A 12273-nucleotide genomic window follows, 5' to 3' on the forward strand; every position below is an offset into this window, starting at 1 on the left:
GAATAAATCCTACTTGATCATGATATACAATACATGGTGTTAGATGAGATCTGTCTTTGTGCTGAGGACTCTGTATTTATGTTCCCGAGTGACACTGGTCTGTGCTTTTCTTTTTTTGTAATGTACGTGTCTGTTGATCCTGGGATAATTCTGGCCTCTTGGAAGAATCCAGGAAGAAGTCTTCCAGCTTGCATCTCAGGCTATAGAGAATTCCCATCATTTGTTTGTTAAATGTTTATTAGATGTTGTCAAGGAGATCAGTACCCAGGGCTACTGCTTTCTGTTTTGGAAAGTTATTGGTTATTTATTTAAGTGGCTCACCAACACAGACTTGTTTAAATCATCAGATTTTAAGTGAATTTTGTTACAATAGTCTTTTAAGTAGCTGGTTAATTATTTCTAAGTTACAGAGTTTGTGGATATAGGAGCTACTCATCCTTTTAATTTGCATGTGATCGGTAGTGAAGGCCTCTCTCTTGTATCTTGTATCTGTGTCTTTTTATTATTCTCTGCCTGTGAAGTAAGAAATTTTTCTTCCTTTTTATAGGTTAATTGATTTTTAAAATTAGTTTTGACTTTTGTTTTTATTATTTACTTTATTATTCTTACTCTATATTTAATTTTCTTATTTCTAATTTGAAGCTTAGATTATTTATTTGGAACCATTTATCTTTTTAATATTTATTTTATTCTTTTAAAGAAATGATTCATTTACTTTTTTTATTTTATGCACATTGGTGCTTTGCCTGCATGTATGCTTGTGTGAGGGTATCATGTTTCTGGGACTGAAGTTACAGACAGTTGTGAACTGTCATGTGGGTGCTGGGAATTGAACTCAAGTTTTCTGGAAGAGCAGACAGTGCTCTCAACTGTTGAGCCATCTCTCTAGCCCCTCTAATATATATATATATATTTTAATTTATGTTACAAATTTCCTTTTAGTCTTGAAGTTTTTAGGTTGCATTTTCACTTTAAGTTAGTTAAGATATTTGAAAGTTTTCTTCTAGTTTTATTTTGTCATTATTGCTGTTATTTGTGTGTGTGTATGTTTATGCGTGTTTATGGATATGTGTGCACCACAGTGTGCTTGCAGAGGCTAGCGAACAATTAGGAGTTGGCTCTCCCTTTGTACTGTGAGTTCCAGGGGCTGAACTAAGGTCATCAGGCTTGGCCCTGGCCCTCTTTACCTGCTGAGCCATGTTGTTGTAATAAGATTTCCTCTTTTAACACTATATTATTTAGAAGTACATTTTTAAATATCCTGAAATTTTGAGATTTTTCAACATGTCTCTATTTTTAATTTTTAACTTAATTCTGCTATGATCTGTGAGCAGAATCAGAATATGTTTATTCTTTGAAATTCATTAAGATGTATATTTTAGCTCACAGTGTGGTCAATATTGGGGAATGTTTTATGTGAGATTCAAAAGAATGTGTATTATGTTGTTGAATGAAGGTTTGGTTTTTTTCTCTTGGTATCTACGGAAATTTACTTTGCTTATAGAAAATGTCCTGGTTCCTGGACATTTGCATTAAATTTACAATAGACCTTGTCCCTACACTCATTTGCCAACACAGAGTTAACCAAAGGCTAAAGAGGACTAGAATGATCAAAAAACGGAATCAAAGGAAGATGGGCACTAAACCTTTCTTGAAGGGTTAGCTAGTATGTTGGGTTTGTGTGTCAGGTGGTTTTTGTCTCAACATAGTCAACATTTCTGTCACAGCTTGGAAACCGTCACCCACAGTATGGCCACTGTTTAGAGGCAGTTGATTTATAAGCAGTTACTGTTGTGCCAGCTTCATTTCTTTCGGTCTGTGTGTGTGCACTTAGCAATGTCTGGGTGTTGCATGTTTCCTGTGACTATCTGCCTCCCCTCACTTTACCATGACAGTGACTTGGAAGCTCTCAGGCCTCCTTAGCTCTTTGTTTCTGATTTTTTCAGCCCATCTATAAAGGTGGTCTATAAAACCCATCTTTCATGCTCAGTTACTTGGAACATTTTATATTCTGCAGAATAAAACGTTCCCCTCTGTAGAATAAAAAGAACACCAACTGAGACCAACTGAAGCCCAATTCTCTTTATTCTTTTTACTATTTATTCACTGACTGTTTATGCATGGTGTGGGGATGCACTAGCCACCAAGCACAGATGGACATCAGAGGGTAGAATACAGGACTAGTTTCTCTCTCTCTCCTTCCACCATGTGGCCTGGGGATCAGACTCAGGTGGCCAAGCTTAGCTGCCAGCTAACGCTGCTTTATCACCAAGTCATCTCGCTGGTCCAAACATGTCTCTTGAAAGACATTTTCTTTTCTCTCTTTTCTACTATCTTCATGGAACGGTATGTATGTCTCCAAACAATAGTGTCTTTGTTTGTGTGAATGCAGGCCTACATGTATGTATGTGAACCACATGCATGTCTGGTACTGTTGGAGATTGGAAGAGGCATAGGATGCCCTGGAGTTGCAGTTACAGGTGATGGAGGGCCACCATGTGATTTCTGGGAAACAGACTTGGGTCCTCTCCGAGAGCAGCAAGTGCTCATGAGCTCTGAGTCATCTCTTCAGCCTCAGCTCTCAAATTAATAACTTTAGTGAATTCCTCTGATCTGAGTCCCACAGCCAACGTAACATTTCTCAAAGGCATCTCAAACTCATCACTCAATTTGTAGTCTTCAGTTCTCCAACCCAAATGGTTCATTGCTTTCTTGCTTCAATAAATGATTTTTAATGCAAGAAGCCGGACACTCAGGAATCATACTTCAAAACAGGCTCTGTATCTCCTACTGCTTTTAACATATTTGGAATCTTTCCCCTCTTTCCACTTCTTTCTTGCTTGCTTATCATAGACTGTTGGCTGCATCTTATCTGGATCTTGGCTCTTGACTCCTTCTACTACATGGTTTGATAAGATTTATAAGACAATAATCTCATCATTGCTCCTTCTTCCTGGTGCCGTCCATTTATTCTTAAGCTAACTGTACAAATCCCTTGGAATGGGCTCATAGGACTCTGTGTGTGGTCTTTTTGTGTTGTAACTGCTTTCTGTCCAATGGTCTGGAACTATTTCCTCATTTTGGCTCAAATAACTATTACTCTCCCTTCATATCACATGGCTCTGCTCACGGAAGCTTTCTTGAGCCTCTAGATTATGACAGTTTATTTATCATTGATTCTCTAGATCTGAACTCCTACATAGTTAGTCTTCTCTATCTGTTTTGCCCTGTAATTAAATCCAGCACAGACAGAAGACATTCTTTAAAAATGTCTATAATGAACATGCACAGACTTTTTCTTCACAACATTCCTTAAACAATTTACTGTAGCAATTATTTACATGTTTATATTTTATTGGGTGTTATAAATATCCCAGAGTTGAAAGTACATTTGAGGAAATAGGTGACAAGAAGACACTATTTCATTTTCTATGAGGGTTTTGCGAATCCACAGACTGTCTCTGAGCAGTGCACTGAACTGCTTCCCCAGGGATATTGAGTTATGGCTGTGCTTTCTGGTATTTATCTCAATTTATAATTATCTATTTACATATACAATCATTTAATTAATACTTTCTTCTATCACTAGACTGGAAACTTCATACTTACTGTTAAACACCAAGAGCAGATTCTTTTTATTTTTTTTCCCTTTCCATGGTTTTCAAGACAGGGTTTCTTTGTGTATCTCTATTTGTCCTGGAACTCACTCTGTAGACCGGGCTGACCTTGAAATCACAAAGATCTGCCTGCCTCTGTCTCCCTAAGTGCTGGGACTAAAGGCGTGTGCCACCACTGCCTGGCAAGAGTAGATTCTTAATAACTATTTGTTCACTGACTCAAAGAACGGTGACCTATTTAATAGACATGCTTGCCTTACAATGAAGAAAAAGTTTTAAATTTTGGCTATAGAGAGATTATAGATCTTATTATATTATTGTCAAAATATAAAATACATTTATTTTTGTGCCATTCTCTATTTTGTTCATTTCTATAATGAACTAGTAGTTCAAATATGTGACACAAAATCTATTACATGCATCATAAATTGTTTTATATTTTATTTGCCAGTTCCATGACACTGTGACCGTCACATTGACATTTAAAGTGCCATGAAGTCATTTTGTTAACAAATCTTTCCTTGTATAAATTTTAAGTAACAACTCTTTCCTTACTTAAATCATAGGGTTTTCGGCTCCACTGTGAGCACGGCTTGATTGACACACTTACCTAATAAAACCCCGTCAGTCTTCATTCCGTTTCCACAGAGCAATGCTACTGACGATGTCAATGATATCTTTGGGCATGGTCTTTGTTTATTAAGTTTAACAAACACACATTGGGCAAATGAACTATTTGGGCATCGCATCAGGAAAGGAGACGAAAGGGTAAAAGAAATAGTTCCCAGCTTCAAGGAGTCTATGGAGTGTTCAGATAGTTCAGGAAGCAGAGTAAAGAAGGACTGTAGTATTTCAGGTCAAATAAACATTAGTGATGGGACAGCACATGAAACAGAGAGCAAATCAAAGGTTTAGTTATAGGAAATCAACGCCACATCTTAGATATTTATCAGGCAAGAATTATGCATATTGTAAACCCTTACTGTTCAGTGAGCTTATGTTGTAGTTTAAGGGTGAACCTTTTATTCTTGGGTAACTTTTTCCACTTGTTCCTATCCAAATTAATTACACAAAGACCACCTGTAGACCTTTGTGTTACCTGGTGATAAGATCAGTCCGGTGGCTGAAAAGGCTTCATTGTATTATGGATCTCAGAAACACGTTACAGCATCTTACATCTGCATGACTACCCTGAAGAATGACGTCATTGGTAATAAAGACTAAGCTGCAAGAAAGGAGCTGCTCTCAGTCCTTCCTTTGCACAATGCTCTTTCCATGGAAACTCCAGAACTGAAGCATACCTACGCTTTTTGCATGTGTTTTTCTATTGTTGATGTAGGAGCGTTTCTGTCATATTTTCATATCTGGGCCAATCAGATACAGAGACTGGCTTCACTACAGGGCCTTCATTATGGAGCCGGTGACTGCGTGTGTGTGTGTGTGTGTGTGTGTGTGTGTGTGTGGCAATGCGACAGTCATAAGAACAGCAGGCCAGCTAGACAAAGCATTCCTGAGAGTCACTAAGACAGTTTCCTTTTTTTCAAAAGCATAAATAAGGCCCTTTTAACAGTCACAGAGAAAAGTACCAAATTTGACTGCATGAAGCCATAAACACAGTGATGACAACACACACACACACACACACATATAATATATACACGCATATATGTGTTTATCTATATCCTGCAGAGTGGATACAGTAAAACATCCATTCTGTAGAGTCTGTCTTTGCTATCTAAGGTTAACACTGTTTCTAAAGCAGGCCACTCACAGCACTGCGGACTAACAGTCATGGAAAGCAAATGTACCTCATAAAAAAAGCCACAATTAGAAGAGCAAAAATCAACTTACTGGTTCTCCGGCAGGCCCCCTGTCTCCCGGGCTGCCAGGGAGCCCTTGTGAGCCCTGGACAAACAAAAGAGAAACTTGTAGAAGAGATGGCATCTGAAAACTAGTTTTAGCTAATTTACACACCTTGCCTTTGCCTGTAGGTTCTTTTCTATGTAATCCTTAATTTTCCCTTTTTGTCATAAAATATATATAAGGTTTACCATAACCACAGAATATAATTGATTTAGCATTAAGTAGATCCACAATGTTTATCAACCGTTCCTAGCATCCATCTTCAGAACCTTTTTATCCTTCCATCCTCCCAGTTAAATCTTGCTAACAACTCATTTATTCCTATTGTCTCTTTCCCGGTTCCCTGTGACTAGTTTTGTCTCCAAATTTGGCTGTCTAGGTAATTTTTGTAAGTGAGACCATATGATAACTGTTCTTCTGTGTCTGGTTTATTTAATGGGTAGAACGGCTTCAGGGTTCCTCCTTGTAGCATGGGTCAAAACACCTCTATTAGAGTTGAATGGTATTTCTATGGATGCATAAACCACCTTTTGTTTCTTCATCTGTTAGGGAACACTAAGGTCACTCCATCTTTTGACTATTGTGGACTTGCTACTGTGAACATGGGTATGCAGTATCTGAGCCGTGGCTTTCCATCACTTTGGGTATGTGCCAGAAGTGCAACTGATGGGTTATATTTTAGTTCTGCCTAAGAGGACATAAAACTGGTTTTTTAATTTTAAATTTTCATTTATTTATTCATTTATTTCTTTATTGTGGCTAAAGCTCCATTTCAGTTTTGAAAATCGTATGTTCTTTTTTCACTTCAGGCTCCTAAATCAATACACAGGATCAATACAAAGGCCTTGCTCTGTCCATTCTGCCAACTGAAATGTGTGATGGAAATTCAGTTTTCTTTGTTTCAAGCGTGTTTGGATACAGAACCAATGTAGTATTTCCATTAATGGGGATTCTGCATCAAGGTTGTTTCACAGAACAAGAATACAATTTTCATGTTCACAATTTTTATTGAGGATTAAGAGGAAAAGAACAAATTGGTTTAAGGCTTTTCAGATGTTATTAATAACATATGACTTTATAGCAGAAATCGCTACTCCATGACTTCAACTCAGTAATCATGAGAACAAATGACCACGAGAATAACAAAGACTATTGTGGTTATTTATTGGGAGTTTGTACTAAGTATGCAATAATAACCACAGTTCTTATAATCACAAAAGATTGATTTTTCAAATTTTGTTTTTATTATCATTACTTTTACTAGTAGTAGTGGCAGTAGTGTGTGTCTGTGTGTCTGTGTGTCTGTGTGTGTAACATTAATGTGCAGGTGCTGGCAGAGACCAGAAGAGGGCACTGGATCCATGGGAGCTGAAATTACAGGAGGTTGTAAGCTATCCAATGTGGATGCTGGTAATAAAACTCAGATCCTGTGGAAGAGCAGGAATTCCTCACAACCTATGACTTTATTTTTAAATGTTGATAAACTGAGGTTAAAAAAGGTTGGATAATTTATAAAATGTTAAATCAGGCACTATGTGACAGAACCAGTATTTGACCAACAACATATCTGACTCAGGAGCCATAACAACAGGGACACATGAGGATTCTCCCCTGAAGACCCCCTCTCTCCCAATAATGGCCTCTTTATGGTGAAGGATTAAATCTAGAGTTTTAAATCCAATGATAACTATCTTTAAGATTAATAGTAAAATAAAAACATTTCACAAATCAAAACTAGAATAAATCACCATTAGCATATTTTCCTAAAAGAAACGTAAAAGACATTTTCTAGGCTCTAGGAAAATGGCAGCATTTAGACATTCAAACCTCCAGGAAGGAAAGAAGATCATTGAAAATTGTAAATGGGAAGATGGTCAGAAAGCCTATCTCCTCATACCGACTCTCATGTATATCACCAATTTATATTAAAGCAAATGAAATTTTATTAGTATCCAGACAAAAGCTTTGTTTACAATGAGGAATTCATAATACCCATGGGTGTAATACATAAAATAACCACAGTATAAAGACATGCTAATAAATTGTTCTATATGACAATACGTTTCTATGCATATATTGTGTAACATAATGGTTTTTTTTCTGGCATTTTATAGGAAAAGTTTGTTGATCATTACCTAGAATAACTACTTAAATTAATAATGAGTACAAATTAAAAGTCAATAGTAAGATATAATTTTTAAGACAGAAGACATTGAACAAAACAAAGAAAAACAAAGCACAAAATAGACCTAAGTCTAGTCGTAACAATTAGACTAAAGAGAAGTGGGCCAAATACTGTAATTAAAAGGCAGAGATTATCAGAATAAAATACAAGATCCAACTAGAAGATGTTCAAGTTCAATATCAAGATGCAAATGGGTTAAAATAAAATTGGTGATAAGAACACATCAGGTAAATGGCAAGCCTATGAAGGACTAGCAAGAGTGATGCTCATATCAAATTAGGCTATTTCCAAAACAGTATTGCCCAGAAAGCAATAATCAAAATTGAACAAAATTATAATAGAATTTTAAACTACATGAAAGAAAATTAGAAAGAATCAAAGGGGAAAATCAGAGACATACAAGACTTGAGATTTTTCCACACCTATTTATGGTTTGATAAATGCTAACATTAAAAACTCAGTAATATATGAAATGTTACAATTTTTATGATTTAGATAATCAAAAAATAGCCACCCAGGCTCCATGATCCCACGAAACTATCGGCCTTTCTTTCTGATTTTGACTTTTGGGACAGACCTACAGGTGGATGGGAACAGTGATGGTTCATAGACAAATACACCCTTCCCAGTTTTCAGAGTTATTAGGGTACTACATATTGTTGGGGTCACTTAGTATTTGCTGGTACCATCTTGACAGTTTGGGTTCTTGGGGGTAGGGGTAGATGAGTGATAGAGCATGTACTGAGACCCTGGATCAATCTCTACCACAAAGAAAAAGAAGGAAGACTAAGGATGGGGAAGGAAGGAGAGAGAGGAGGAGGAAGAGCAGGGGAATTTAGAGGAAGATTCTTCTACAGATCTTCTCAGTCTCTTCATCTCACAGGTGAAGAAAATAAACGCTAAACAGCCAACCTATTAAGCCAAGGTTGGGCTGTTTTTAGGAGCATGCAAGAAAGGTTGTCTGATCTCTAATGTATCCTTGTGTTATAGAGTATTGCCTACTTTTGACAGTATCTAAAGGATTAGAGACTGAAAGATCATATAAATCTTTGGGGCTTATTTAGCTTTTCTAATGAAACATTCCCTGCTTTTCTACAATTCCAGTTCAACTAAGTCAGTGGAGGCAAAGATATCATAGACCGCCACAGCTACTATAAGCTCGTTGTTTTCTTCTCATAGCTGTGACGTCTGTTGAGGTAGCTTTACCCTTCCAGGAGCCTACGGGCTGTGTGTGCTGTAAGACAGTTGTAAATTAATCCTAGTACCATTCACAGGGTTAAGGAGATATACCATTTGTCTAAGCTGGAAATGCATAAAAGTTCTAAGGAAGTTTAACAATATACAGTAATTCTATTTCAGTGTGCCTCATATTTTTAAAGTTAAAGGAATGGACTTGAGCTCAGCCTTGCCTGCAATATAGCAAAGTGGTCAAAATCTACAGATGTGTCTCATCACACTGAAAGGATCATAAACCCCGGCCCGATGAGTATGGAGACACAGGGGTGTTCTTTCGGAATGCCTCCAGTTAATGACATGAGGCCAAACACAGCTCTTTTTCAGAACCTTCATTTATTTTCTCCCTTTTCAGTCTCCAGTATTTTAGAATTGATCATTGTCAAATACATCGCTGTTATGGAAAACAACAGGCAGGGGGCAGCAGATTCCAAATAGGAAGAGGCAAAGTTGTCACCTGTGACAACCACCACTAGCTGAACTGCATACGTCCTGGCCTTTTCTGATTCCTCAGCTATAATCCATTTAAGTTATCAGTTTTTTTAAATTTAAGCCATAATATACATTCATATGAAAAATCAAGGAGTCATTAACATTATGATTCAGAATGAAAGCAATTAAAATACTTAACACAGTTGTGTGCTAATTTATGTAATTATTACGTGTATATGTTTACATATGCATTTTTCAATATTTCTCTCCTCTTTCATGATGACAGAAATGATTGATTCTCAGGGGAAAAGCTGTGTAATTCTGGTAAGATGTTAGAAGGCAGGGAAATAAACTAACATATTTATAAAATACCGGAAACTCTTGAAGCAGTATAACAAGAAAGCAAGATGTGTGTGGCTCTACACTCCAACGGACAAAACAGCACTCAAGATGAGTAAGAACAAAACTAGGTGAGAGGTCATAGAAGCTTCTCGTATTCTCTATTACTCCCTGCTGCAATTATGCGTCTTACCATTTCATTTTCAAAGGAGTTTCAGAGAAATATTTGTCACGATGAAAATGAAGTACAAGTGACAGTTATCACATTGGCTCAAAGATTAATGACAGCGACACATCAAAGGCAAAAACTTACTGGGTTTCCTTGAGCTCCCCTTTCGCCTGGGCTTCCAGTCTTGCCCTACACGTGGAGGAAAAATTCTTAGGTCACATAGCTCTTTCTCAAAGTAGCACAAGAAAAAATGTAAAAGGTAGGGAGTTAAAAAACATTCATACTTAAGGAGAAATGGTTTATTACTCACGGAAAGACCCTGAGGCCCTCTTTTGCCTTGATTTCCTTTTTCACCCTAACAGAATATCAATGTGAGATGGATTGGTCAGAATTTGAGTCATGGTCTTACATATGGTACCACACAGAAATAAAGGCATCATCAAGTATGTAGCTCATTATTAAAAACTATGACTGGTATGCAGCAAAAATTATGAACACCATTATTTAGATATACAGGTCATAATTGTTTTTGAAAAATATAACTGCACATGAAATGGAGAATCAGCAAGTACCTTGGCACCATGTCCTCCTTGATCCCCTAGAAGGCCATCTGGTCCTCTGGGTCCCTACAGATAGAAGAAAATAACCCATTTTCAGTTGAAAGATTCTTTTTAAAATATTAATCAAGTTCATGATTTAAAGATTTTATGCCATATAGCAGCTTAGATGAAAACAAGACTATCTACAAGACTTGCTGGGATTTCTATAACCTAAGGTTTGCTCATTTTGTTTATTTTTTTATTTCTCAGTAGTCCTCTGGGATTTATTCTTAAAATGATGCTAAAGTTTGCTTATAAGTGGCTGGGTTGTTTGCCTTAACCGTCTCCTTGAGTTCCATTATTGTGGAATTGCAATTCTCTCTTTACATCTTTAGAAAAGGGGCATTCAGGACACTGCACTCGCCACTGCCTACTGAAGAGAAGTTACTAGAAGCTGGCAGGGGCACAGGATGGGTAGAGAAAGTCTATTTAAAGGCAAATCTTTCCAATATTTACTCAATAACTAACTGTAGAGAAGCCCCAACTGCTCTCCTGTAGCGACAAGTCATGCTTTCTAAAGCATAGCTATCTGAAGGGCTTTGCAGGGGAGTTAATTCTGTGCCCTCCACACGAACACCTACTGTAGAAAAGAGATGGCCGTGTGGATACAGACCCACGAGCTTCTTCATTATGGAACCTATGAAATGCGCAGTTAAATTGCACGAAGAATAAGTAACCGAAGGACCGAGAAGAGGAGTCCACAGGGAGGCAGACCTGGTACATTTGTCCCAGCAGTGGAGACACCATCTGAAAGAGCAGCGTCAGTCTCGTGGGCTTGTGAGAAGGACAGACAGATGGACAGAATGAGAAGATGCATAAAGGATATAAAGGATGGTGAGTGTTAGCTTGGCCAGGCTGGGTTGGTGGATGCAGAGGTGTGTCGAGAAAGCAAGGCAGTTAATGATTATATAACCGTTCCCTGTCAAGTGCTGATAGGAGGGGACCCGTGTTGGGGGCCCCATGACTTTTCCTATATCCCACCAAGGTCCAGAACGTTATTATCAAAAGCTGTTTGCTACAACAGACCTCTCCAGACTAAATTCCTGGGTTTCTTCTACCTCCAGGCCACTCAAGGGTTTGGAGGGAGCACTCACGCCCACAAGGACCTGTTGCTCCACTCTTCCTGTTAAAGTGAAATCATACGCAACTACTCATTTATATACTGCTTTACAGTAAAATACTCTTATGCAATGATTCACCGGGATTATCATTGTTATTATTATGATCCTGGTGCTGAACTCGGAGCCTCTAGCATAAACAGGCAGTTCACTATTGAACTACTGCTGCCCCCTGTTTCACACTTATTGTTTCATTTACCAAGAGATGTGTCTGTGCTCACAGTGATAAAGAGAATCATGTATAGTGTAAAAAAAAAGTCTAAGTCAGGAGATCACATTAAGGTCATAAAGCCAAAGGCCGCCACGTAAGGTTTTGAAAACACTGTTCTAAGGAAGACTGGGGCTCTCTATGCTTCAGGTAAGAGTGAGTTAATGGTCTAAAGGCATAGCTTGACAGCCTTTAGACACATCCTGGTGGTAGACACATCCCGCTGGCTAATGCACACTCTCTATCGGACTCCTAAGACAAAATAAACTTTAGAACAGGGCCCCAAAGAATTAGATACACACTGTTATAACAGGTACAAAACCCAGCATGATATTAAAAACCTAACAGCTTGAAAGTGTCTCATGGGTCTCTCATGAGTATGTTCTGGGTGAAAGCATGCTACAGGAAAAAAATGCCCACACTTTCCCCCGTGCCATTAGGAATGTCAAAGTTGGCCACGGAGAGCCAGGAGAGGGTTTGTTAAGGCCAGAGTGAGAATTGAGTACTTCA

The 12273-nt window shown here is 37.9% G+C and overlaps 1 protein-coding gene across 1 annotated transcript in view; it reads right to left on the bottom strand.

Annotated features, from left to right (window-relative positions):
- The window catches only part of Col24a1 (collagen type XXIV alpha 1 chain), a 228645-nt gene that overhangs the window by 94143 nt on the left and 122229 nt on the right, over positions 1–12273 (bottom strand). The window contains exons 29-32 of the mRNA XM_041678738.1: positions 10411–10464; positions 10149–10193; positions 9983–10027; positions 5469–5522 (exon numbers count right to left, since the gene is read on the bottom strand). Of these exons, the coding sequence (XP_041534672.1) occupies positions 5469–5522; positions 9983–10027; positions 10149–10193; positions 10411–10464 (198 nt within the window). The remainder of the gene's footprint in view (positions 1–5468; positions 5523–9982; positions 10028–10148; positions 10194–10410; positions 10465–12273) is intronic.

Source organism: Microtus oregoni, unplaced genomic scaffold (genome assembly GCF_018167655.1).
Source record: "Microtus oregoni isolate MIOR12 unplaced genomic scaffold, Mior012 000000F_ref0000247, whole genome shotgun sequence".
Taxonomy (NCBI): domain Eukaryota; kingdom Metazoa; phylum Chordata; class Mammalia; order Rodentia; family Cricetidae; genus Microtus; species Microtus oregoni.